Raw genomic sequence first — 27508 nt, 5'->3', positions numbered from 1 at the left:
CTGCATGCATCTCTATTATCCTGTTGATACAGTCCCCAACATTGTAGCCACTGTTTGGTGGTCTGCACACAACTCCTTCTAACATGTGTTTCCCTCTGGTGTTCCACTGCTCCATCCATACCAATTCCACATCTTCCAGGGTAATGCTTTCCTTTACTATTGTATTAATCTCTTTCATAGGCAGCAATGCTACCTGACCTCCCTTTCCTTTCCATTTACCCTTTCCTAAAATTGAAAAATTTTAAAATTAAAATTGATGTTGAGTTCCCATCCTTGGCCACCCCAGTGCCAGGTCTCTGTGATCCCAATTACATCATATCCATTAATAATTGTTTGTGCACTTAATTCATCCACCTTATTACAAAAGCTCCTTGCATTGAGACACAGGGCCTTCAGGCTCATTTTTTGACATTATTGTCTTTTAGAATTATGAGATAATGAGTGCCCTTTTTGATTTTTGTCTTCAGTTTCTCTGCCTTCCACTTTTACTTTTCAACCTTAATGTCCTTTGTTTCTGATCCCACTTTGCCTCCCTCCAACTTCCTGCATTGGTTCCCATCCCCTTGCCATATTAATTTAAACGCTCCCCAGCAGCACCAGCAAACACTCCCCCAGGACATTGGCTCTAATCTGAGAGGAGACTTTGTACAAGTTACAATACTGGCTGCAGTTTCTGCTGAATTTAAATTTACGTCGGGTGCAGAATAGAAGGCAGGCTAAGAGACCATCTGTAAAGTGTCCATGTGATAAGGGAAACCATTATCCTGGACGATGCGGAATTGATATGGTTGGAGCTGTGGAACACCAAAGGGAAACACATGTTAGAAGGAGATAATAAAATGTGAGGCTGGATGAACACAGCAGGCCCAGCAGCATCTCAGGAGCACAAAAGCTGACGTTTCGGGCCTAGACCCTTCGTCAGAGAGCTTCTCTGATGAAGGGTCTAGGCCCGAAACGTCAGCTTTTGTGCTCCTGAGATGCTGCTGGGCCTGCTGTGTTCATCCAGCCTCACATTTTATTATCTTGGATTCTCCAGCATCTGCAGTTCCCATTATCACATGTTAGAAGGGGTTGTGTGCAGACCACCAAACAGTAGTTGCAATGTTGTGGACTGTAACAAACAGGATAATAGGGATGCATGCAGTAAGGGGACAGCAGGTATTATGGGTGACTTCAATCTATGTATTGATTAGGCCAACCAAACTGGTAGCAATGTGATGGAGGAGGATTTTCCAGAATGTATGAGGGATGGTTTCCTCGACCAATATGTTGAGGAACCAACTAAAGAGCATGGACAAGAGTTTCAGCAACTGGAGGGTCAAGACAGGAGCCAATTCAGACAAAGTTGCAGAGGCAGAGCTAAGTAGCCTGGATGAAGGGGATATGTTGTTGGAATGTTAACTGGATGTCAAATACAAGATCAAGGTTGCAGGTGGTGTGGTTCTGCCTCAGATAATTTCCAGACAGCTTGTTAGAGTTGGTGGGTAGGAACTAACATTATGGCACAGTCCAAAGACATGAGTTTTGAATTTCCAACAGTTAGTTAAAATAAATCAAACCTTTGCCAGTAATGGATGTCAAACATACAATCTGGCAATTCAAAGAAAATAGAGGATTTGTGAGAGGTGCTGGTGAGATACAACTGGTTGCCATGATTATTGTTATACTTTCGGATGGTGCCACTGATATTTGGCATGTAAATAAGAAATAAAAGAGGGCCAGGGGTAGGTCTCTTGATTGAGACAATATTACAGAGCAGGAAGATAGCCATCCACAGAAGTTTTCTGGCTACAGGTGGATAATTACGATTGGAATCAGCTAAGGGCAGTTCCACCCTGCTAAATGATGATGGAGAGTCATGAAAAGGAGATATGTGGTGAACAATGCCAAAGACTGTCATTGAAATGTATGAGGAGAAATTGTTTACTGTGGTCACAGAAGAACAGAACATAATTTTTGACACTGATAACGGCTGTTTAAGTACTGAGGGAAGGGGAGGAACCTGAATGGAAATAATCAGTAGAGTTTTGGAAAAATAGGCACAAACTACAGAGACAACAAATAATATAATGACACTAGTTCATAATTCAGCCCTGAATTTTTTGATGAGGGGGTGAAAGCAGATTTAAATATAAGTGTCTGAGAAGACAAACTTATAACATCAGCTAATCGGGTGGTTAATCCTTTGGAGTGAACAGAGCTAGAATATCAGGAATTGTTCACGTGGATAGGATGACCTTGAAAAAGTCAGGATGGGAGCCATGACAGAAAGTACAGAAAGATACAACTTCAGGGCCAACACAAGAGAGAATTTTAGAGAAAGTCTGATTCAGTGGGAGAGGGAAAAGCATGGAAGCCAAAAAGCAGCTGATCAGATGGCCTCAATTCTTGTGACAAAATGAACCCACTACATTAGAATGAGGACAGATATATTTTGAAACATCCTTTTGAAACTTTTCTCTTCAAAAAACTTTGCATCAGGACAGAATTGCAGGAATATCAAAGAGAATAACAATTCATACCACATGACACAGGGAGCAGATTGCTTCATCAGCAGACTCTCATAAAGCTCCACTTCTTGTTTTATGAACTCATAGGATGTTGGCAGCACTGGCTAGGTAGCACCCTTGCCCATTCACTAACTGCCCTGAGACGGTACTGATGAGGGTGTGAACTGTGGCAGTCTTTGGGGTGTTAGGAAAGTGCTATAGGAGGGGACTTCCAAGCTTTTGAATCCTTGACACTGAAGAAGAATACATTTCCAAGTTAGGATGGTGAACGGCTTGGAGGACTTCCATGCATCTTGTTATTCCAGATGGGAGAGATTATGGGTACACAGGTAGGAAAGATCTCAAAAACACAAATGTAACTTTGTCAAAGGGCACAATAACAGAAGTAAGAAAATGTGTCTGAAGGAAGTGTGGCAATAAAAATCCTCAATAACTGTTGGCCAAAAGAAAAAATTCAGTATTAGGGGAAACTGCAGATGCTGGAGAATCCAAGATAACAAAGTGTGAAGCTGGATGAACACAGCAGGCCAAGCAGCATCTCAGGAGCACAAAAGCTACACAGCAGGCCAAGCAGCATTTCAGGAGCACAAAAGCTACACAGCTGGCCAAGCAGCATCTCAGTCCTGAGATGCTGCTTGGCCTGCTGTGTTCATCCAACTTCACACTTTGTTATCTATAAAATTCAGTATATCTATTTTCCACTCCAAGCCCAAGTAATTTTGGCCACTCAAGTGAATCTTTGAAGCAATTTTAAATATTGTTGTGTATTTAACAGCAAGTTAAAAGAAACATCAATTCAGGAGAACACTATGTTGCTAGTGAAACTAACGCACTTATTATAGTAGTCACTTAAGACAGCAGTTTTACATTACTTAAGTACAATGTATAGGTCCTTACCATTTCTGGCATTCTTTCACTATTGTCTCACGGGGATGATAGTACACACCACTGAATTCACAAGAGCAGTCTTGAAGATAGACACATTGCTCTCTCTCATTCAATACCATTCCGTATGGACATATACAGCCGGAAATACATTTGGTTGCTAACTAATGAAGAAGAAGTGAATTGACAATCAGAATCAAGTGCATTTAATTGAAAAATGTGATAATGTAGGAATCCACATATTGGCATTAGGGATGAGCAAAGACCACTTTAAAAAAACACAGGGACTGATGCACAGAAGACAGCAGCAGATACCTAAAAGCATTACTGCTAAAGACCTGACAGCACTACAAGGATAAGACTAGTAGTGGCTGATGTCTGAGAGCACAATAAAGGTGATGGGAGACAAACAAACAGCATGAATATATTAAACAAATAACACAGCTGGAATAAAAATAATAAATGAGGTATGTGAGATCAATGAGACTGGCAGAAAGCCTTGGCCTGGAGAACATAGACAGAAATGAGTGGAGAGCCAAGACGTTGGTAGGTAAAAAGGAACAGCACTAGATCAAGAGCACAGCAACAGCAACAAAAAACAAGGGCATGGCAGAGATAAAAGTAGAAGCAGAAACCCAAAAACATAACATGTAATATTATTAGGTCAAATATGTGATTGCAAGAGTGATACTGGGAGGCAGGGAAATTTTATTTCCTGGCACCAACACTAGGGAAAGAGGGCGAAGACTTCCTGATTATACAAGATAGATCAAAGCTAGTAAGTGGAAATGATGCTAGTTATGGAACTTAAAAGTTACAATCAAATTGGCCTGTAAGCAACGAAGGGTTGAAGTACTGGAATGAATAATTTATATGCCCTATGCCGTTTTCATATGGGCCAGGCAAACCAAATTTACAATAATAGTATGCAGGATGAGTTCATCGAATGAATTTAAAATAATCTTCTGTATAAGTATTTAAAGTAGCCAAACGGGAAACAGGTTCAGAGATAATGGGAACTGCAGATGCTGGAGAATCCAAGGTAACAAAGTGTGGGGCTGGATGAACAGAGCAGGCCCAGCAGCATCTTAGGAGCACAAAAGCTGACGTTTCAGGCCGAGATGCTTCATCATTTTCTGATGAAGGGCCTAGGCCCGAAACGTCAGCTTTTCTGCTCCTAAAATGCTGCTCGGCCTGCTCTGTTCATCCAGCCCCACACTTTGTTATCTGGGAAACAGGTTCCTTTAGATTTAGTGTTGCATAACAAAACAGTATCGTTGTAATGGCAATCTAGTAAAGGAGTTTCTCGGAAAGAAGTGAAAATAACCTGATCGAATTTTATTTTAAATTTGCAAGTTATTTATAAACCACAAGAACTGCTGTAAATCAGAAACAAAAGCAGTAACAAAAAATGCTAGAAAAACCCATCAGGCCTGACAGCATCTATGAAGAGAAATCAGAATTAATATTTTTGGTCCAGTGACTCAGTAACTCTGATTTCTTTTCACAGATGCTGCCAGACCTGCTGAACTTTTCAAGCAATTTCTGTTTTTGCTTTTGAAGGTCATTTAATTAATTCTTTAACCAGAGTTTTAAATCTGAACAAAGCAAACTCTGCAGATGGGAAGGACAAGATAGCAAAGGTTACCTAAGAAACTAAAAGAAACATTCAAACATTTAATTCATAACAACTAAACTTTCATAAGGAATAAAATCACACTTTGAAAGAAGAGCAACTGTGACTGGCAAGAGATATTAAAAACTGAAGGATCACCCGGCCTGAAACTCTGCTTCCTCTCCACAGCGGCTGCAAGATCTGCTGAACTTTCTCCAGAAATTTCTGTTTTTTGTTTCAGGTTTTCAGCATCCACAGTTCTTTGGTTTACATAAGGGATGTTAATGATCGTATTAGATTAAAGTACTTGCAATACTGCCATAAGGGTGCACAAGTTTGAGGACTGGGAGTACTTAGAATTCAGTAAAAATGACAAGAAATTTTGAAACAGAAGAAAATAGAAAGTGAGAGCTAAAAAGCAAGAAAAATAGCAAATAAAAAATAAGAAAAAGTTTCCAAAGACATGTAAAAAGGAAGCAATGAGGAAAAGTGAACATGCATTCCTTGTAGGCAGAGACAGAAAAAAATTATAATAAATAAGAAAATGTCAGAGACAGGGTACACACTTTGCAGTGGTCAAAACATATTCTAGAAACAGTAAATAACTAAGTATATAATGAGATTGAAGAATTTAAGAGAAATTAGTACGAACAAAGGAACAGTACTAGAGAAGTGGATTAAACTAAAAGCTGACAAATTCCCCAAACTTGATGGCCAAAGGTTTTGAACAATTCTTGGACTTTAAAGAAGCTGGTTACAGAAATTGTGGATACACTGGATTTGATCTTCCAGTTTTCCTATGATTCCAGGACAACCCCATGAATTAGAAGATAGCAAATGTAACTCTTCTATTCAAGAAAGAGGGGAAAGAAAGCAGAAACTCTAGGCTTGTCAGCCTGATACCAGCCGTTAAGAAATGCGGGAATTTATTAACAGAGATATGATAATAGAACACATGGAACAGCATTTTATGAACAGGCAGATTTGAAACAAATTTGTGATGGGGATGTTGCCATTAATGTAATTGTTAAAGATTTTTGAGGTTGTAATTTCTTGTGTAGACAAAGGTGCATTTTGCAATTTCAAAAAATGGTTTCTTAAGATACCAGACAAGGAGTTATACAAAATTACAGTTCATGGATCAGGGGAAATATATTAGCATGGATTGTAGATTGCTCCTTATATCACGATCAGATAAGGGGCTTGTTTAATGTAAGTAAGACAAAGTTTTTTTGGTCAGTACTTAAGAAAGAATAAGTCTAAACTAAAGAGGATATTAATAAGAAATTAGCAATGGAACAATGATCTTATATAGTATCTACTCTAAATATTAGGCTGAATTTTTATCTTTATGAGTATCTTCAGCATTTTCATCTCCAGCAGAAGAGTAGCTGTTTTAGTACTAACCTTGTTATTGTGATCAAAGCTACAAGAATAAAATATGGATTAAGGGAGAAAAGAAATTACAGAACATTTTTACATTTTTTTAGAACAGTCACAGTTCAAGACCTGAGTTCACTCTCAAATGATGACATCATTTTGGACTGTTGTCATGTAGAAAAGACATATAGCAATTCATCACAGCAAATTTCCATAAACAGCACTGTAATAATGACCAGATAATCTGTTTTTGTGATTTGGCTCTTTTTCTTTATTTTTTTCAGAATAAGCCCTAAAGTTCTATACTACATTTTACTCACACAAAGCGTTTCTGTAGCATGCATCTGGCATGTTGGTTGGTAAGCTGCTCCATATTCACCATTTTTTGCATTTGCACAATTGAAGTAAATCTTAGGATGCTGACACATTTCTACGGAAATATATTTAACATTTATGTTACTAAAATACGTACAATGATATCTCATAGCAAGTCAAATTAATACATTAAAATGGCTAATGACTCATTTCAGTTTAAAATTATTAGTGTTACTCCATCAACAATCAGGATTGCCATATTTCAAGCACTTTGGATTAGATATTGAGAGAGGAGTTAAAATTCAAAATTTAGATGCAAGATACAACAGGTAGATTACTTTCATATTGTGTATTTCATATACTCATCTGATTTTAGAGTAATTCAAATGAAATGATTCATACCTTCAGGGGTAAAATATTTGTCAGAGCAATCAACTTTTCCATTTCTACAAAGGCTGGGAAGAGAAATAAAATGAGAATTGTAGTAATTATGTAATGTATCTTTTAACTTCCACTTTTGTTCAGCTGTAAAGTTAGAAAACAAAGAAAAATTGAAGGAAAGTTGTGCTAATTAGAAATTTGCCCTTGATAGTACTCACACGGAAAAGTTGTTTAATCACAAATGATATCTACCTGGTGCACATTGTCAATTACTGCTTTAATGATTCCTTCTTGTTATTTTATCTATGTTGTAAAGCTGCTGTAGAAAATGGTGGAGCCCCAAAGAATGTGCACCAAGGAAAAGCCAATAGCTTTGTTACAAGGACCATCGGGTCAAATCTGAAAAGTTCTTCCTGCCATTAGATTTGATCTGACATTGTCAAGTAATAAAGATTGATTTAAAAAACTGTGAAATATGTCATCAGACAGCAAGGCCAGTCACATAAGTATTGCTTAACCTAATGATAAAGTGAATATATCGTAGGGGATGAAATTGTTAGAGATAGTAGGAACTGCCGATGCTGGAGAATCTGAGACAGCAAGGTGTAGAGCCAAGCAACATCAGAGGAACTGGAAAGCTGACTTTTCAGGTCTAGACCTTTCTTCAGAAATGGGCTCTAGACCTGAAATGTCAGCTTTCCTGCTTCTCTGATTCTGCTTGTCCTGCTGTGTTCATCTAGCTCTACACCTTGTTGTCTCATATTGTAGGGAATGCCTGTTTGCCTGTCATTTAAGGAAAGTTGTGAAGACTGTCTTAGAGAACATGGTAAATCAACTCTAGCAGTTCTGTCCACAGGATGGGGTCATAATATAGAAAGAAACATAATATCAGTGGAGGAAAAGTACAGGAAGGATGACATAGTTAATACAGTGTGGAGCTGGAGGAACACAGCAGGTCAGGCAGCATCGGAAGAGCAGGAAAGTTGACGTTTCAGCTCATGATCCTTCATCAGGATGGGCTGAAGCCTCCAGCATCTGCAGTTCTTGCTGTCTCCAAGGGTGACATCAGTGTTTTGACCTTTTAGTTGATCTCTACTGTTTCTTTCATATAATAATGTCCTCTCTTTAAATGAAATAGTGGTATCCATCAGAACTGCCTTCTCACCTAAGAATGTCTCCCCAACATTTGTTCAGAAAATCTGATATTGATTAGATTCCCTGCAGTGATTAGAATCCCTACAGTGTGGAAACAGGCCCCTCGGCCCAACAAGCCCACACCGACTCATGAAGCATCCCACCCAGACCCAACCCCCATAACCCACACACCCCTGAACACTACGGGCAATTTAGCAATGTCCAATCCACCTAACCTACACATCTTTGGACTGAGAGAGGAAACCGGAGCACCCAGAGAAAACCCACGCAGACACGGGGAGAATGTGCAAACTCCACACAGACAGTCGCCCGGAGGTGGGAATCGAGCCCGGGTACTTGGCGCTGTGAGGCTGCAGTACTAACCACTGAGCCACCATGCTGCCCATATTGAAGCAACCTTGTTATGGACCAGATCAGACCCCTTCAAAAATATTTAAAGAAGGTAGGCTAGACCGTAACTTTTTCTTATTTAGAAGGCAAATGTAATGTGTCGCAGATGCAATACCATTGATCAAGCTATTTGATGTTAAGCAAAACACAATTTATTTAAAAGCTGTAGTTAAAATCCAGATACAGTAATTGTTAGTTAACTGCTCCAATAAAGGAACATCCCAGAAACACAAAAAGGAGATTCAGAGATAGCAGGAACTGCAGATGCTGGAGAATCTGAGATAACAAGGTGTAGCGCTGAATGAACACAGCAGGCCAAGCAGCATCAGAGGAGCAGGAAGGCTACTAACGTTTCGGGCCTAGATCCTTCTTTGGAAATGAAGATTTTCACATGCACTTCTCCATTTCAGGAGGAAAAACATCAAGAATAAATTCAGATAGAGTAGGATCCAAGAGACATTCACTGAAGCTTCCAATTCTTCTGAAACCCCAATATCTTCTGATGTTACTGAAAAACCAAAACCAAGGACGGTATGGATTCGAAAGACTACATAGACCTTCATATTGAAAGGATTTTATTGTTCTATGTCAAGATAGGAAATTCTTCATACTTAGCATAGGGATAAAACTCAAACAGAGATCTCAGGTTTACTGATTTCACTCATGAAGGGTATCAGAAACAACATTTTTGCATGAAGATACAGTGTTTAACAACTAACTATGAATTATCCACATCAGAAATAACAGTTTTGCAAGAAAAAAGTGTTTAACAGCCAACTACAAATTATTATTGTGCTTCACACTACATATTGCAATTATTCTAGAAATCTCCTAAATGCTTATACTAAAGTATCCCTTTGGAATTGTCCAACTAAGTAGTCCCTGCTTCAGCATTCCAAAGATGCTTTCTATTGTACTTTCATGTACATAAGAGCTTTCTTATAATGCTGCTCAATTGCACTGAAAAGTGCACTTGATAGCATCTTCGATCTTGGCAACCATAGGTAGCCATGATTCCCTAAATCAACAATACAATCATTGCCCTCCTTTAAACATTCGTGGGATGGTAACTTGCCTTAGGGTAGATGAGGCATGTCAGCAATGAGGGTCTGGCATTTTTTTTTTATTTTTATGCTCTAGTCAAAAACATTTTTGATGTGTTTTCTGGAATATTACTCTTCTCCCTTCATGCAATGAGTATTCTTTCCAAAGGAACACAAGGTCAAAAAATACTTCCATCTATGATTTCAGATATATTAGTTCACCTTATTAAACCAGGTTTGTGTGTCTATCAACTATACCACTGGTCAGCAAACAAGCTGACGCTCGCTGTGTCTCAATGTTGTCTCCTTAAATGGTATGGATACATGATTTCATTGTGATTTTTCTTGTCAGTTGTACTCAGTGCTCAAATGAGTTGTAAGATTGTATAGCTCCCTGACAATTTCCTTACTAAAAATCCTGAAGTACCACTCCTCATTGAGATACAAGAACATGTAGGGGCTCCCAACTGATACAGCTCAATATCTTCCAGTGTCTCCTCCTCCGACTGAGCTTCTGTTTCCACATCCAGACAACAGGATGTTGCCACTTTATTAGTAAATGATGAGGCAGTAGCAACATAGGATAGAAGAAAAATAGTTAGAGGATGTATTTATAAAGTAATATCTCAGGACCAATCTTTTGAGAGAGAGTGCAGAATTGTCTTGGCAATACATTATTATGTGATGTATCATCTGTGGGCCAATGTGGAAAGACACAAACGACTATTTCCATCTCAAGACGAAAGATGTAGTGAGAACATACCTATATGATGCAGTGATGGTAAATTGTACCCTAAAGTTCAAACATCACATCACATAAGTTAAGGAGAAGGTGGCTGTCAGAACAAGATCTAAACAAGGTGACCAACCCTAAAGGGGTTAGGGGGGGTGGTGGGGAGCGGTAGCAGAACAAACAATACTGCAAAGACCTAATCATGGCTTGTGCTGTTCAATGTTGAATATACCCTTTGAATCTCAGAATGGCCTCTTTTGCTAATTTGAATTCTGTTACCCACACGGCCATTACTAGCTGCCTGAGACCTACTGAAGTGGATGACCTTGGCTGCTTTCTGGCACTGTTCCTACATTATCAGTAGGTAAATTAAGAGGTTAAAGCAGGTAAGGCAGTCTTGTTATCCTATCTTCATGAAAGAAAGAACCTGAAGTTGAAGAGGCAGTTTCTCACATACTGTCCAATCCCTAGGGAATCCCCTCTTCTGCAGCCAATACAACATGGTTTATACAGTTTACATGTGACCCAGGTCTGGTTTTGACTCATTCGGTAACACAGAGGCTTTCCAAACAAAGTACCATGCCTTAGAATATTGAATCACTGGCAGAGTCGTGCATCCCTCAGGATTTGAAGGTCTTCAAGTCTCAAGCTGGAGCCTGCATGTGACAGTGGTGAAGGAAGTGTACTGACACAATAAGATCATAAAGACTGGCAATCCTCAAACTAGAGAAGTCACCTGGGTTACAAATAAGTGAACAGGAGTCACAACTCCCCTATTTTGTTTTAAACCCTTCTGTGTATTTTAAGAACTTTTAAAAAGGAATTTCTTAAATAATTGCTTGGCAGTACAGCACAACAAAGTGGTGGGGCCGAGGGAACTTTACTCTGGGTTCCCCTTCCTCGCAAGCAGACTAGCTGGTGCCAGTAAGCACCCAGCTGGATGATACAGGCCTCTGAAAGTCTACTCCAGAGGCGGCTAGGCTTTCCATTTCCACCCCCACTATGGGAGTTCAAACCCAAGGAAGGTAATCTGCATCCAGGCAGGACACACTCTGCACATTTGGGCTCTAGTTACAAACTCTCAGAACTCAAAAGCCAAAAGAATCCACTGTAGGAGTCCTTCCACCCAGTTGCATAGTCCAACCTTGCATTTGGGCATTGTTAGAGGAAAAGAAAGAAGGCAACCTTCTGAGGGCACATTGACAGGATGAGTGACATTTCATTTTCAATACACCATCACTGAAAGGAGAAAATACATCAAGGTTCAGAAACAGTTCAAATACCGGCACTAAGAAACTGGTTACTACCTGTATGTTTTCAATGTCTAGCTGGCATGAAAGAGATTAATAATTAATTTAGCACCTTATGTGAAATAAGAAGTGTTAATGATGTCAATAAGATGAATTGTGATTGGGTAGTATGAGGTGTATATGGTATGCTTACATAACTGGATAATTCTACCAATCCCAAAATACTGGAATAGTATTACCAGAACACTATGTAATTGATCAATAGAACTGTGCATGTTTGGATATGTATAGTTCCCCTTGCAAATTCCTGAAATAAACAGATGAGCAAAGAAACTCAAGTCTGGCAATCACTCTGGGGACAAGAGGGAGAACAAAAGCTATGTTGACAACAGAATTTCTGCTTTAATCACATTTGTAAATATATGTTCACCCATCTGACTGAGTGAATGCCATTTTAGCTATCACTACAAAAATAAAGCGATAGACACTGGCCACCCTTACCATTACTCAATGTTTTAATCCTATGTGAGTGATTGTTGAAACTCCATGTTCCAAACTACCATGTTCCCTTGTCAGAATTGAATGAGGTAGAATTGGACATTGTGAAGGCTTCAATTCATCTTGTAGCCTTAACTAATTAAACACAGAAAGAGCAAAGCATTAAACTGCATTTGTAAGTGAGATTACAAAGGGGAGAGAAAGGTGGGTCAACATTTTAGGTCTAGTTCTAATGAAGAGTCACTGGACCCAAAGTGTTAACTGTTTCTCTTAACAGATGCTACCAGACCTGCTAAGTTTCTCTAATAATTTCTCCTTTCGTTGGCCTGCACAGAAACCTAATGTGGAGGAGCCACTCTATATCTATTGTCAGTCCCAGTGGAAGAAGATGTTTCGTTACAGAACTGTTGTTAGCATAATATGGGCTTTTGAACTCTAGCTCCTCTCTCATCTGCACAGTATTCCATGAAAGGAAAGCAGTTGTGACTCCTTGAATCTTTACTGCATAATGAGGGCTACAAATTCTGTAGTAGGGGTAAACTTTACATCAGCTATAATCTGATGCTGGTCCTGGGCGTGTGGACATTTGTGCTCCTCAACAATACGCATAAAAGCCCCTAGTGCAGCAGCCACAGAGACAACTGCTTCTGTACCTGGATCCACTAGGGATGGTTTCACTGGCCATGTGGGCAAAACTGAAAACAAACAGCTCCTCAGCAATGTAATCATTGTCGTAGCATACATAACTAACAGCATTCTCTTAACATTAGGACTGGAGGACCCTGACAAGGAGGCTAATGGGATGCTTCTACTTTGACATTGTACATCACTGCTCTGACTCAGACAACTGTTGCTCTAGTCTTTTGGCACACATTGGCAGCACTAAGAAACTCTCCTAACACTCTGGCACTTCCCCATCACCCAAGAAAGGCAGCACTGCAGATAAAAAAAACAAATGGCTACTTAATGTGAGCAGCTCCTAATCCTTGTGTAAATTCTGGGATTTTGGAAGATTATGCTATTTTTGCAACTAAGGTGAATGGTTCCAGGCCATTGTTTGTGCATCATGGCTATTAGTTAAATTGATTTGTAATGTTACATGATGATGCCAAGGGAGCTCAGTGTCAGGACTTTTTGTCAACACAGTCATCCATGTATAAGGTTCATTTAAATAATTTTGTGATTATAAGGGTCTTTCAGCTTAATGGGTGCATTTCTGTTTAATACTATTGCCTTTGAAGAGCTTCAGATTGCACAAAAGTCAAGTCCCCTCCGTCAGAGAAGGAAACACTTACTCTGCCCCCTCCAGGGGTGGTGGCAGTCATTTTCATTGCGTACTTGCAACTTGGATGATGACGTGTTAGAAATCGGAATCCTATTTAGAACTGACCTCTTTTTAAGATTTCAAATTTAGTATTTTCTGTGCAGCACAAAGGTCACAGCAGTACCTTACCTTTGGAGGGCGGCATGGTGGCTCAGTGGTTAGCACTGCTGCCTCACAGCACCAGGGACTCGCGTTCAATTCCACCCTCGGGCGACTGTCTGTGTGGAGTTTGCACATTCTCCCAGTGTCTGCCAGTTTCCTCTGGGTGCTCCAGTTTCCTCCCACAGTCCAAAGATGTGTATGGTAGGTGGATTGGCCATGCTAAATTGCCCATTGTGCCCAGGAATGTTCAGGTTGAGTGTGTCAGACATGGGAAATGCAGGGTTAAGGGAATAGGTCTTGGTGCGATGCTCTTTAGAAAGGCAGTGGCATAGTGGTAATGGCACTGGACAGGCAAATGTTCGGGAGACCCGAGTTCAAATCCCACAAAAGATGGCGAAATTTGAATTCAGTAAAGAAATGGAAATAAAAGGCTATCCTAATGGTGACTATGTAACTTGGCTCTGGTTACCATGGTGTAGTGCTGAGCGCGCTGGTATCTGAACTCTGTTATCCGAGTTCAAATCTAGGTGTAGCCTTCTTCCTGGTGAAGTAAGTGGCGAGCCTTGGAAAGTCTCACTTTCAGGGTGGCACATTGGCTCAGTGGTTAGCACTGCTGCCTCACAGCACCAGGGACCCGGGTTCAATTCCACCCTCGGGTGACTGTCTGTATGGAGTTTGCATATTCTCCCTTTGTCTGCGTGGATTTCCTCCAGGTGCTCCAGTTTCCTCCCACAGTCCAAAGATATGCAGGTTAGGCAGATTGGCCATGCTAAATTGCCTGTAGTGACCAGGGGTGTATATATTAAGGTGGATTAGACATGGGAAATGCAGGGTTTCTGGGAAAGGGTAGGGGAATGGGCCTGGGTGGAATGCTGATTGGCGGGGTGGTATGAACTTGTTCGGCCAAATGGCCTGTTCCCACAACCGAGGGATTCTATGATTTGATCCCCCAAAGTGCAGCACCTCACACTTACACAGATTAAACTCCACCTACCATTTCTCTGCCCATGTTTGCAACTGATCTACATCCCACTGTATCTTTTGGCAACCTTCTACACTATCCAAAGATGATCTTTGTATCATCTGCAAACTTACTAACCCACCCATCAGCATTTTCATCCAAGTCATTTATATACATCACAAACAGCAGCTTATGCAGGACACTCCTGGTCATAGACCTGCCTTCCATCACTATTGTCAGCCTTCTGTGAGCAAACAAATTCTGAATCCACTTTGACAAGTCACTGTGAAACCATGCGTCTTATTCTTAAGAATAAGCCTACCATGAGGGACTTTGTCAAACTACTAAATCCATGCAGACAACATCCACTGCTCTACCCTCATCAACCACCTTTGTTGCCTCCTCAAAAAATTCAATCAAGTCAATAAGATATGACCTGTCCTGCACAAAGTCATGCTGACTGTCCCTAATAAGGCCATGCTTTCCCAAATGCACGTAAGTCCTATCCCTCAGAATTCTCTTCAATTGCTTCCCGGGCGGCACAGTGGCTCAGTGGTTAGTGCTGCAACCTCACAGCACCAGGGACCCAGGTTTGATTCCAGCCTCGGGTAACTGTTTGTGTGGAGTTTGCACATTCTCCCCGTGTCTGCGTGGGTTTCCTCCAGGTGCTCCAGTTTCCTCCCACAGTCCGAGGATGTGCAGGCTAGGTGGATTGGCCATGCTAAATTGCCCATAGTGTTCTGGGATGTGAAGATTATAAGGGGATGGGATGCTCCAAGGGGCAGTGTGGACTTGTTGGGCTGAAGGGCCTGTTTCCACACTGTAGGGAATATAATCTAAATCTAAAACCACTAATGCAAGACTCACTGATCTATACTTCTCTGGATTAACCCGATTTCTTTTCTTGAATACAGAACAACATTAGCTACTCGCCAGTCTTCCGAGGCCTCTCCAGTGGCTAATGAAGACACAAAGATCTTGGTCAAGGCACCAGCAATCTTCTCTCTTGGCTCTCTCAATAACTTGGGATAGATACCATCAAGTCTGGGGACTCATCCACCTTAATGCTCTTCAAGAAACCCAACACCACTTCTTTCTTGATCTCAAAATGTTGTGGCATATTAGCAGGCTCCACACAAATTGCACTATCCTCCATATCCTTCTCCTGGGTGACACAAGGTACTCACTTAGGATCTCACTGACATCCTCTGCCTCCTTCATCCTTGAGTGGTCATGCCTTCTCCCCAGCTATCTTCTTGTTTTTAACGTATGTATAGAATGCTTTGGATTCTCTTTAACCCTACTTGCAAATTTCATTTCATGGCTCTCCTTGCTCTCCTAATTCCCTGTTTGAGTTCTTTCCTGCTTTCTTTGTATTCCTCACAGGCCCTGACTGATATTAGCTTCCTAAACCCTCTTTCTCTTTCTGACTAAATTCACAACCACCCCCCGTTATCCAAGGGTCCCTCACCCTGCTATCCTTGTCCTTCCTCCTTACTTGAACATGTCGGTCCTGAACTCTCATCAGCAGTCTTTAAACAATCCCCATGCGTCAAAAGTGGACATGTCTGATAACAGCTCCTCCTGATTAACAATCCTTGGCTCTTGCCTAATATTGACATAAATTTTCCCTCCCCCAATTTAGTACCTTGCCACAAGTTCATGGCTTATCATAGCTTGTTCATAGCTATCCTAAAGGAATGGCTGTAAAAATAAACAGATAGATTTTGGAATAAAGCACTGAAAGATGAGCAGAAAAGGCAAGGTTGAGGGGAGAATGAGGGAATTAATTTGACAAGAAGTCTTCCCGATCCAGAAGCTGACGATATTCAGTGGATAGCCATAACCAAATAGACATAAACTAGCCAGCAATGAGCCATGCCTTTTCTCCGAGGAGAATAAGTAACCTTAATATGCATTGGGAAAGCTAGTGTAAGGATAGTTTCTTGGGTGATCGTGGGCTTTGTTGAGCTATTGCAACAGAAAACAAGTACTCCCTTGCCTCGCCTTTCTTGCACAACTGAGTGTACAGTTACACGAACCATAAAGAAAACTGAGCAAGTGGAAAGTGAGGAGAGAACACTGTCCTGCTATGATTAAAAAGTTCACAGCTATGCACACACCCCTACCAGTAGTTCAGGTTAAGGCCTTGAGGGAAGAACTAGGCATGATAATGGATGATTTCTAATGTTGTCCACATGCCAGAACAGGAAATGTTTAGAATCTCACACTCAAAGTTAGAGACTGACATTTTCAAATAGATTCTCTTAGTTGCCTGCTCCTATGCCTCAAAAAAAAGAACTGAGCTAGTTCTTAGGACAAAAGGCCTGCTCAGGGAATTAGAGGAGGGTATAACAAGGGCTTTGTAGGGAGCAGATAAACAAAGAATTAAAAGAATTTCAACAAAGAATTAGTATCAAGCAAATCTCCTTCTGAAAGTCGTCATGTCTGTAATCAAAAACTCTAATCAGAGGGAGAAGATCCAGCCATCAATCTGTAGCACATTGAGTGTGTACAATAGTGACCTAGGACAAGTTAGTCAGTTATGTGAAGACAGTTAGAAGTTTGGATCACCTAAGAACCCCATGAAAAGAGAGATACCCAAATTCCCTGCTCCTCTGCAATCATCTAGGACACTACACCAGTGATTAATGTACAAAAAAAACAGGAGTAGGACATTTGGCCTTTCAAGCCTGCTCCCCCATTCAATATAGACATGACTGATCATTTGGTTCAATATCCTGGTCAGGGTCTTGCTGCATAGATGTTGATCCCATTAGCCCTAAGATCTATATCTATCCCCTTCTTGAAAACATTCAATGTTTTGGCCTCAACCACCTTCTGTGGCAGAGAATTCCACTGGATCACACTATCCAGGTGAAGAAATTTCCTCTTATTTTAACCCTACATAACCTAGCCTGTATTCTTAAACTATGTCACCTTGTTCCGGAACATTCTTCCAGCATTTACCCAGTCTTGTCCTGTTGAAATTTTATAGATTTCAATGAGATTGTACCTCCCACCTATACATACTGTTCTTCTAACACTAGCAAATACAGACCTAACTAATCCAGTCTCTCAATACGTCCGTCACATCCCAGGATTCAGTCTGGTAAAGCTTTGTTCAACTACCCCCATAACCAGAACATCCTTCCTCAGATAAGGAGACCAAAAAAGCACTCAACACTCACCAAGGTCTGGTATAATTTCGGCAAGTCATCCCTGCTCTTGTAGTCAAATCCTGTCGTAAAAAGACCTATATACCATTTGCCTTCTTTACCAGCTGCTGCACCTGCATGTGTACCTTCAATTACTGGTATACAAGGTACACAAGGATTCTGAGATCTCGTTGCACCTCCTACTTTCCAAATTATTTCCTTTTAGATAATAATCTACCTACCTGCCATAAGATCAAGCAAAAATCGTCATCGTCTTAAATGCTGGACAAGATCCTAAACTTGCCCAGTCATCTAAAATACCAGGCAAAAACTCTGGGCTGAAGCTGCAGCAAAAACAGAACAGAGCCAACAGAATGGGGATTTCTGACTGGGACTATAGTTCAACCTGAAATTCCATTTTACACCTCCACTCTAAAAGAACAATCAACTGATACTAACAAGACTCTACCCAAGATAGCTTTTACACCTCAAGTTATAAGCACAGACAGTGTGGGGCCTACAAACAGTGATCAGGAAAACAATTGATTTCGGAGGGACACAGATTTGGCACGAAAATAAGGGGCCACAATCAGTATAAATGGAGAACCCAATCTCACTTAAAACAGCAATTCCAGCAGCTATTTTTGGCGAGAAATTCCAACAGCAATTCCAGCAGCTATTTTTCAAGGATAATCCCAATAGCTAATTCCAATGGCTATTTCCAAGAGGGATTCCAATAGTGATTCCCAAGAACAGTCCAAGAATGTTCTGAGAGCTTCCAAGTAAGAGCTATGAGACACGGACCCATTCAGAACCAGGGGAAACACAGCAGACAACCAGTAGATCCAAGAACTGACAAACTCTGAAAACCAAATGATCCGACCAACACCACAAAGCCTTAGACACATTCTGAGGTGAAAACCGGACCCTCAAAACCAGCAGAAAGTAAAGAAAACTAAGCACTTACTTTATATATTCACTACGTATCTTACTGTATCAGCGGATTAAACCCAAGCGAAAAGCCTATGCAGTCTTCATCCAGGCTCTTGGTGTGGTGAGCAGGAACAGCCAGACACATTTCAAGACCACGTTTTCCTGAGTGTTGAACTGAAACTCCCCAGACCCCAAAGTTCTGACTTAGCTAGCTGGGAGGGGAAGACAGGTGGTTACAGTGTATTGGGATCCCAAGAATAGGAAGCTTGATTAAAGTTTCTGTAATTAAAACCATTGTTTTTAAGGTCTAATAGTATTTGATCTGGCTAATCGTCGGTATTACTCTCGTCGGTATTGTTGATTGTATCAATTTCCCTGTCTATTGCATTTACCTGTATTTCCTGTATTTCTTCTTTATACTTACCTTTTATATTTTTAAATAAACACAGATTTTTTGCCCTGAAGCACTTGGTTACTGCCTGCTTTGCTTCACATTCCCTAAATAAGTCCAGTGTCTATAACCAGGGGTCTGGGAGTGATTTGAACCACCACAAAATTAGAAAATTACTGATTGAAAACCAAATCTCTGCACTGGTTTTGCTACCAAAGTGGATAAACCCACATATATCCACATTATGCTTCATCCGCCATGTATTTGCCCACTCAACCAACTTGTTCAAATCACTCCTCAGAGTTCACCCTTCCACTCAAACCTGGAGGGATTACATTTGGTTCCCTCATTTGAATTATTAATGTATATTATTAATGCATACCTGGGGTACAAGCACTAACCCTTATGATAACCCACTAGTCACTGGCAGTCACTTGGAAAATGCCCTATTTATTTCTACTCTTTGTTTCCTATCAGCATACTATTTTCAACCTCTTTTATACGACCATATTGAAGGTTTTCTGTAAGTCTAAGTAAACACATCTTCTGGCTCACCCTTATCAATATCTACTAGTCATATCCTCAATAAATTCCAGTCGACTTGTCAAGCACAGCTGTCCTATTGTAAATCCATGCTGACTCTGTCTGGTCTTGTCTCAGTTTTCTAAGTACTCTGCTATTAAATCTTTTATTCTGGACTGTAGCATTTTTCGCACGAGCAATAGTCTATAAGTCACAATGTTCCATCTACCACCTCTTTTAAATAGTGGGGTCACATTAGTAAATCTCCAATCCATTGGAACAGTTCCAGAGTCTATAGAATCTTGAAAAATCACCATCAATGCATCCACTATTTTTTTAAGTACTCTGAGGTGTCGATTATCAGTCTTTAATCCCATCAATTTCCTCGAAACTGTTTCCCTAATACTGATTTTTCAGTTCCTCCTTCTCACTAGACCCTGCATTCCCCAACATTTTTTGAGATATTACTTGTATCCTCCTTTGTGAAGACAGAACCAAACTACATATTTAATTGAGATAACACAGTGTGGAGCTGGAGGAACACAGCAGGTCAGGCAGCATCAGAGGAACAGGAAAGCTGATGTTTCGGGTGGGCTGTACACACAACTTTCTGTACTTTTCTTTTCGAAGAAGGTTCCCAAGCCAAAATGTGATGCTACCTGGCCTGCTATGTTCCTCCACTTCCACACTTTGTTGTCTTTGACTCCACCATCTGTAGTTCTTGCTATCTCTACATATTTAATTCATTTGCCATCTCTTTGTTCCCTTTATAACCATCCTCCTCACTATGACTTATTTTGTTTTTAATTGTAACATTTGGCAATATCAGCAATCATCCTTCACACTAACACCACATTCATGTAGATGCAGTTGCCTTCTCCAATACTTGATGATCCACCTTATTTGTGGATGGTTTCCAACATGTGAAGCTTGAAACTGCCAGGAAGAATGAGTTGCCTCCTTCTTGGTGTCATGGATCAGCCATAAATGATTGCCATCTTTCTGCTTGATCCTCTTTCGATTTGATTTGATATAATTTGATTTATTGTCATCACATGTACCTAAGTACAGAGACAAGTTTTGATTTGAATGCAGTGCAGGCAGATTGTAACAAACAAGGACATACAGATCAAGGCGTGCTTAGGCACGGCGAGGCATACAACGTTATGACTGCACAAGATGTGCACAAATGCAACATCAACATTAGATTAAAGTTAAAGCAGCCCATTCAGCAGTTTAATAACAGCAAGGACAAAGATGTTCTTGAACCCGTCGCTGTGAGTTCAAGCTTCTGTATCTTCTGCCCAACAGAAGAGGTCGGAAGAGAGGAGTACTGTGGTGGGTGGGATCTTTGATGATGTTGGCAGCTTTTCTGCAGCAACAAGAAGTGTAAATTGAGTCCATGGATGGGAGGTTGGCTTCCGTGATGGTCTGAGCTGTACATACAACTTTCTGTACTTTCTTACAGTCCTGGGGAGAGAAGTTGCCAAACCAAGCCATTATGCACCCAGATAAAATGTTTTCTATGGTACATCTGCAAAAGTTGGTGAGCGTCCTTATGGGGATGCTGAATTTCTTAAGCCTCCTGAGGAAGAAGATGTGTTGTTGTGCCTTGTTGACCGTCACATATACGTGGGTGGTCCAGACAGATCGCTGGTTATCATCGTTCTTGAACCCCTCCACCTCAGCTCTGTTAATGTAGACAGGGGTTTTCAGCATGACAGAAATGTACATGCCAGACTGGACTCTTTTCTTTTATGTAGAATTGGTTGTGAAATCTCCCAATGTACTCAGCAACCAAATGAAGTGCATGAGGTCCTCTAATGAGATGGAATGCAAAGGTGAACCTATATGCACTCTAACCCTCTGGATCAGATTTGGAGTACCCTCATAAGTGCACTGGTGAGTCTTTGATGATTTCCTACCCACATTCCAAAAAGACTTGGGATGTGAATCCTTTCATTTGTTAAAAGCCTGTGGCTGGCTCAGTGTTTCCATTACTCTTGCCAGGCTTGTGAGGGGACAGAAATTGAGGTGCAACGTATGGGGATCACTCCCTATAATCAGTAGTGCTTGTGTTGCTGAAGACAGCCTCTTTTGAAGTACCCAGTCCCATTCCGTTTGCAGAATATTTTTGGGGTATTCCTCTTGCAGGCTCAGGCTTGATTTTACTGTCACAATAGGGCAGCAAGACATGGATCTGCAATTGCAATGCAATCCGTTTTGCCTGTCTCTTCAGACTAAGATCAACATTTGATCTACATCTACAGTCATCTCCCTGATGGTGGGCTCTTTCCTCATCTTAGAAGTGCACCTTTTCCCACTGATCTTAATGATATAATCAATGCATCATAGAAAGACCACCATGGTTTGATACTGTTGACCCTCCTCATCTCCATTCAGATATCTTAATCACTCACTGATTTGGATAGACAAATTTTCTGCAGTATGTACCTGGATGGTGGGCAGGAAAGATTCAAGTTTAGAGGACTGATTAACTTCATCAGTTCCAGGGAAGCAAAGACCAGATCCTTCCCTTTGACTTGCAAATAGTCATCAAAACTGTATTGCAGCTGGGACAGACTGACACTGTCCCTAAACACCCTTCCCAGAACCTCAAAGATTCTCTGTTGATTTCTTTGAATATTTGTTCCTCCACCCAGTATTTTTCAACAAGCTTTCTCACATAGATATTTCATTACAAATTTTACCTGCTCCATTTCATTGAAGCCCAGATTACCATGATCACTTGTAATCTCAATCCAGCCCTTGGCCACTGGTTGTTGAATACTTCTAGTCTTACCCAAACCTGATGTGGTCTTTACCCAGTGGCAGTCAGAGTGCCTGTGAAAGGATAAGGTGAACGGCTTCAGCTATGTTAACGGAGATCTCACTGGACACTGCATCCTGGCTACCACTTTGTCTCTGAGATTCACCCTGTAAAGCCTCACCGAGAGCTGCAGCTGCTTCAGCATTCCTCACCGTCAGAACCAGATTCAATTTTTCGACTGTCCACTCAATCTCCACCATTGTATTAACTGTGATTCAATGCCTGTGGTGCAGAGTCCTGCTAGCTACTCCAAGGTATAATGCACAATTTCAACCAAGCTTTTTAAAAAAATACAGCATTATTTATTCATTATAAAATAAAACTCATCCAATGAGAATACATAGTTGGTCAAACCAAACAAAACATATAATGTGAAAACGTAAATGTTTATCCCTTTAAACAATCCTAAGCACACGTTTTTGGTAAAAGGGAAAAGAAATAGATTTCTCTCTCTGCAGAAATTCACTGAAAAATCACTTTCTGGTCATTGGTGGTTATACTTGGCAACAAGAAGGACAATCCAATATGACAACCCAAGTCTGCTCCTTTCGGGTTCTCATAAGTGTTTCAAGCTTTTCAATAGGCTGCGTATCCCATCACAGAAACTCATGAAGTGGTAAATACATGAAAATCATCTCTCCTTGTTGCACCAAAAATAATCACTTTAGATCATTATTGATAAAAATGACTAATATCTTTCAAACTCTTTAATCCATTGCTGAAAAAGGAGCACATTTTGTCAAAGTTTCTCACCTTTTACTCATCAAGACATTCATACAACTGCTAATGTAAAGGGGAAAGTTTTATATCACATGTGAACAGACTGCTGACTGTGCTTTAGCCTTCCTGCTCCTCTGATGCTGTTTCACCTGCTGTGTTCCTCCAGCTCTACAACTTGTTATCTCAGATCCTCCAGCATCTGCAGTTCCTACTATCTCGACCAGGTTTACTGATTTGTTTGACGAACAGAACATCTTCAGATACTTGCAACAGGCAAAGTTCTAAGTGTATAAAACCAATCTGTACAGTCAAAATATATAACACAGTGTCTGACATCAAATGAGATTCCTCGATTGGACGTTTACAAAATGATCATGAGTAGTTGAGCTCGTAGTGTGATGCACCTGAACTTACTCGTAGCTACAAATATTAAAACACAGGGTCTTGTTCTTCACAGACAGAAAGAACATGTACACACATTACCTAAGCTTCCATTTAAGAAAACAAGTGACAGTCATTCGCTGGTTCATTTCACTGAGCAATGTCAGAGTCTACTGACCACTCTCTTTTCACAGAACATAAAACACTGACCCCCTTAAATTCTTGCATAAGTCCTGATCAGTGCAAGACAAAACATTTTGACAACATGTCTTTTTCAGCAATACTCAAGCTATATACTACAAAATTACTTTTTTGATGCAATAGAAAGGTAACTGGGGAATATTTCATAAGCCACCTCATGTGCAGAACAACAGAGCAACAGGTCAAGGTCCTAATTTATGATGGCTATTAGCTGCTTAATTTGCTCACAATGGCTCAATTACATTTGTACCTGTTTGATAAGTCAAGAAGATTCACATTTTAACGGTTGTTCCTTGAACCAAGCAAACTATATTAATTATTCAACTCACCATAGTTGCTCAAAAATGTTAACACTTTTGTCAGCAGGTATAATTGTACCATCTTGCAAAAAACATGGACAGCTGGATGCCTTCACACAAGTACTGGTATTATCCAGGAAAGTATCCTGTGGGCAATTGCATCCTTCTACAGGAACTCCACTCTCAGTGCATTCAAACATTGAATTCGACAATGAAAAGCAGGTGCGGTTGCACGCTTTGGAATCATAACTGTAAACTTGAAGGCCACGGCAAGAAATTTCTGAAAGCAGAAAACACAGTTTATGAACTAGACTAAGGTACAGCACAACACAAAAAAAACTTTTTTGATTGGTTACATGACAACTTGAGAATTATAAAACATATCTAAGGAATTTCAAGCAATGCAAAAACATCTAAAAACAGTTTCGTTACAACGAGAAACGGTTTTTGGTTGCACATTGCTGAAAGAATGTTAGCTCTAAATCTGACTTCAGGGACGTATGAAACTCCAACATCAAAAAATCTTGACAGTCTGGTTCACAGGTCTACAACATGGACAGCACAACAGCGAAATGATGCAAAATCCGGCTTGAAAGGTGTTCTGGCTTTGCCTAAAATCTCCTAACCTCCTTGTAAATTTACCTCAGAATGTTTAAATGTGCAGAAAATATCAAACGTCTGTCTCCACTTTCTATGCTCAATTGGCTGTAATCCAAAATGGTGAATACTGTTGCCCTTTGGATATGTCTCTTTTGGGTTAAAGTCAGATTTTCAACTGCCGGTCTAACTTGGATACAACTGGCTGTAATGTTTCATGCTATAGTTATCAACAACAAAATAGGAATGTGACTCTTAAACTGGTTTGTTAGGCATAAGCTATTCAGGTGAACCTCAACTAAGAAATTTAACCAGTACTTGCTTGACCGCATTTAAGAAGTTTGATAGCATCCAACTCAAACCAGGTTGCTTAACTCCCAACCCAATCCACCACTTTATAAATTCATCTGTTTTATAAGTGCCATATAGTGCAGCAATGTACTAGATATACAGCAGCAACTCGCCAGGGCCTCTTGAACAGTACTTTGCAAACCTGCAGCCTCTAAAACCAAAGAGAAGGGTAACAAATGTTTGAGAACAGCAATATCTACATGTTCCCTTCTAAGTTGCACACTGTCCTCATTTAGACTAGATCACTGTTCTTTCACTATCAAAATATCTGCAAGTCCCTCCCTAATGTAATTGTGAGTTTGTACACACTACATGAATTGTAGCAATTCAAGAAGTTGGATACCACTATTTAATCAAGGGCAATTAGGGAGGAGCAGGAAATCTTGACCTTGCCCGCAGTACTCACATGCAAAGAATACAAAGAACAATTATGAGTACTCGTAAGAGTTTGAAGCCAGAATAAAATAGTGGCTAGTGAACACTTACTGCATTCATCCACAGCATTTCTCCAGTTTGTCAATATTAGGCCTTTTATGGCACAAGCACGAGCATACACTCCAAGAGAATTGCACATAAAATCTTGGCTTTTCTCATAGTTGCAAGTTTCAAATTTACACCTCTGAAGGGAAAAAATGTCAGTACAGAAAAAGACATTTTAAAAAGACAAAATAATGTATGAGAATTTCACCAAATGCTGCACACAAAAGCATTCTGAGGGATATTACTGCTTTCATCGTTTGGATAATAATCTGTTTCTGCAATCATTTGCCCTTCATAGAAGCCAATGATTGTTCTTCATTGTTACAAATAAATTAAAAATGAATTACAGGTTTCAATATTTTATTGACACTTCAGAACTGTGCATGAACTTATCCCACAATGCAAATTGAAAGGACCTACTTGTTTGTGTTATAGTGAGCAGCTGGATAGGCTGGGATTCTTTTCCCTAGACTATAGGAGGCTGAGGGGTGACCTTACAGAGGTTTATTAAATCATGAAGGGCACAGATAAGCTGAATTGCCAAGGTCTTTTCCCAAAGTTAGGGGAGTCCAAAACAAGAGGACATGGGTTTAATTGGGAGGGGAAAAGTTTAATTGGGACTTGAGGGGCAACTTTTTCATGCAAAGTGCATACCTAACTAGCTGCCAGAGGAAATGGCAGAGGCAGGTACAATTACAACATTTAAAAGATATTTGGACTGGCACATGCATAGGAGAGGTTTTGAGGGATAAGGGCCAAGAGGTAGCAGACTGATGGAAGTTCAATTATTTCACATGTGGACAAGGTCAATGAATTTGAGATAACAAAGTGTAGAGCTGGATCAACATAGCAGGCCAAGCAGCATCAGAAGAGCAGGAAGGCTGATGTTTTGGGCTGAGACCCTTCTTCAGAAATGCATTTAGCTTCACTGAAATTTCCCACCCATCAAGGATATAAAGGGAGTTGAGGAGGAAAGAAACACAATAACTATTACTGGAGGAAAAAGTAACAGGGAAATCAACAGGGCTAGAAGTCACTGTCGCCTGGACCCAAAGGATTACATCCTAGGATTTTAAAGGAGGTAGCTATAGAGAATGTGGATGCACTGAAAGCAATCTTTCTCAGAATCCTTAGATTCTAAAAATGTCCCAGAACATTGGCAAACTGCTGCTGCAACACTCTTATTCAAGAGGGAAATAGGGGGCGCTACGGAGAAGCAACTGAGGTGGTTTCTTGGAGGGAGAGAGATAATGGGAACTGCAGTTGCTGGAGAATCCAAGATAACGAAGTGTGGAGCTGGATGAACACAGCAGGCCAAGCAGCATCTAGCTTTTGTGCTCCTGAGATGCTGTTTGGCCTGCTGTGTTCATCCAGCTCCACACTTTGTTATCTAACAAAGGAATTGGCTCAGTCACTGCAACCGAGGAGGGGGGGCACAGAAGAGTTAGTGTCAGTGAACAGTTCAAGCATCAAACAGAGGGCACTGCTGAGAAGTATTCTGGGACAAGTAGGCTCAGTTACAGCAACTGAGGAGGGGAACGAATAAAAGGGGAGCAAAATATAGTGGAGCAACTAGTTTTAGAAGGGCTGCTCTGTGGTGGAAATGCTGCTGGACGTCTGAGTGTGTACAGCTCTGTGACATGGGACTGTGCGTTCTATAGTCTGTTCCCTGGGGGACACAGTGTGACAAACATCAACTGCACCTAGAGGATCTTCAATTCAATGAAAGATGGTCTTTGGTCTGCCTGAAACTTGTTGGTTTTCCAGAACAAGGAGTTGACCTCAACTGAGTGTTGCAGACTGCCACATTCCAAAGATCCAGGACAACATGCTGAGGGATGCACTAAAACTCGGGGCAGCTGTCAACAATGCATAATGGGGAAAGACCACTGTTTGAGGTCTTCCTGCTGAAAGTAAATGGGGGTCCATTCAGTTATCAGACCTTCTTAGTGCCTCAAATTTACATAAATATAGTCTTTTATGTTTAAGATAAGTCTAGTTTTTTGGACAGAATCAATTGTTTGTTTGTTTCCTTGATATGCAGCAGAACTGTGTTTGTGATTATGTATATATAGAGCATAGAACAGTACAGGCCCTTCGGTC

The 27508-nt window shown here is 40.6% G+C and overlaps 1 protein-coding gene across 1 annotated transcript in view; it reads right to left on the bottom strand.

The window, feature by feature from the left end:
- The window catches only part of LOC125459471 (mucin-6-like), a 210458-nt gene that overhangs the window by 24866 nt on the left and 158084 nt on the right, over nt 1-27508 (bottom strand). Inside the window, exons 17-21 of the mRNA XM_059652220.1 lie at nt 25412-25544; nt 24008-24257; nt 7108-7160; nt 6711-6820; nt 3408-3559 (exon numbers count right to left, since the gene is read on the bottom strand). Coding sequence (XP_059508203.1) covers nt 3408-3559; nt 6711-6820; nt 7108-7160; nt 24008-24257; nt 25412-25544 — 698 coding nt within the window. The remainder of the gene's footprint in view (nt 1-3407; nt 3560-6710; nt 6821-7107; nt 7161-24007; nt 24258-25411; nt 25545-27508) is intronic.

Source organism: Stegostoma tigrinum, chromosome 17 (assembly GCF_030684315.1).
Source record: "Stegostoma tigrinum isolate sSteTig4 chromosome 17, sSteTig4.hap1, whole genome shotgun sequence".
NCBI lineage: Eukaryota > Metazoa > Chordata > Chondrichthyes > Orectolobiformes > Stegostomatidae > Stegostoma > Stegostoma tigrinum.
This window is presented reverse-complemented; position numbering and strand designations above follow the sequence as displayed.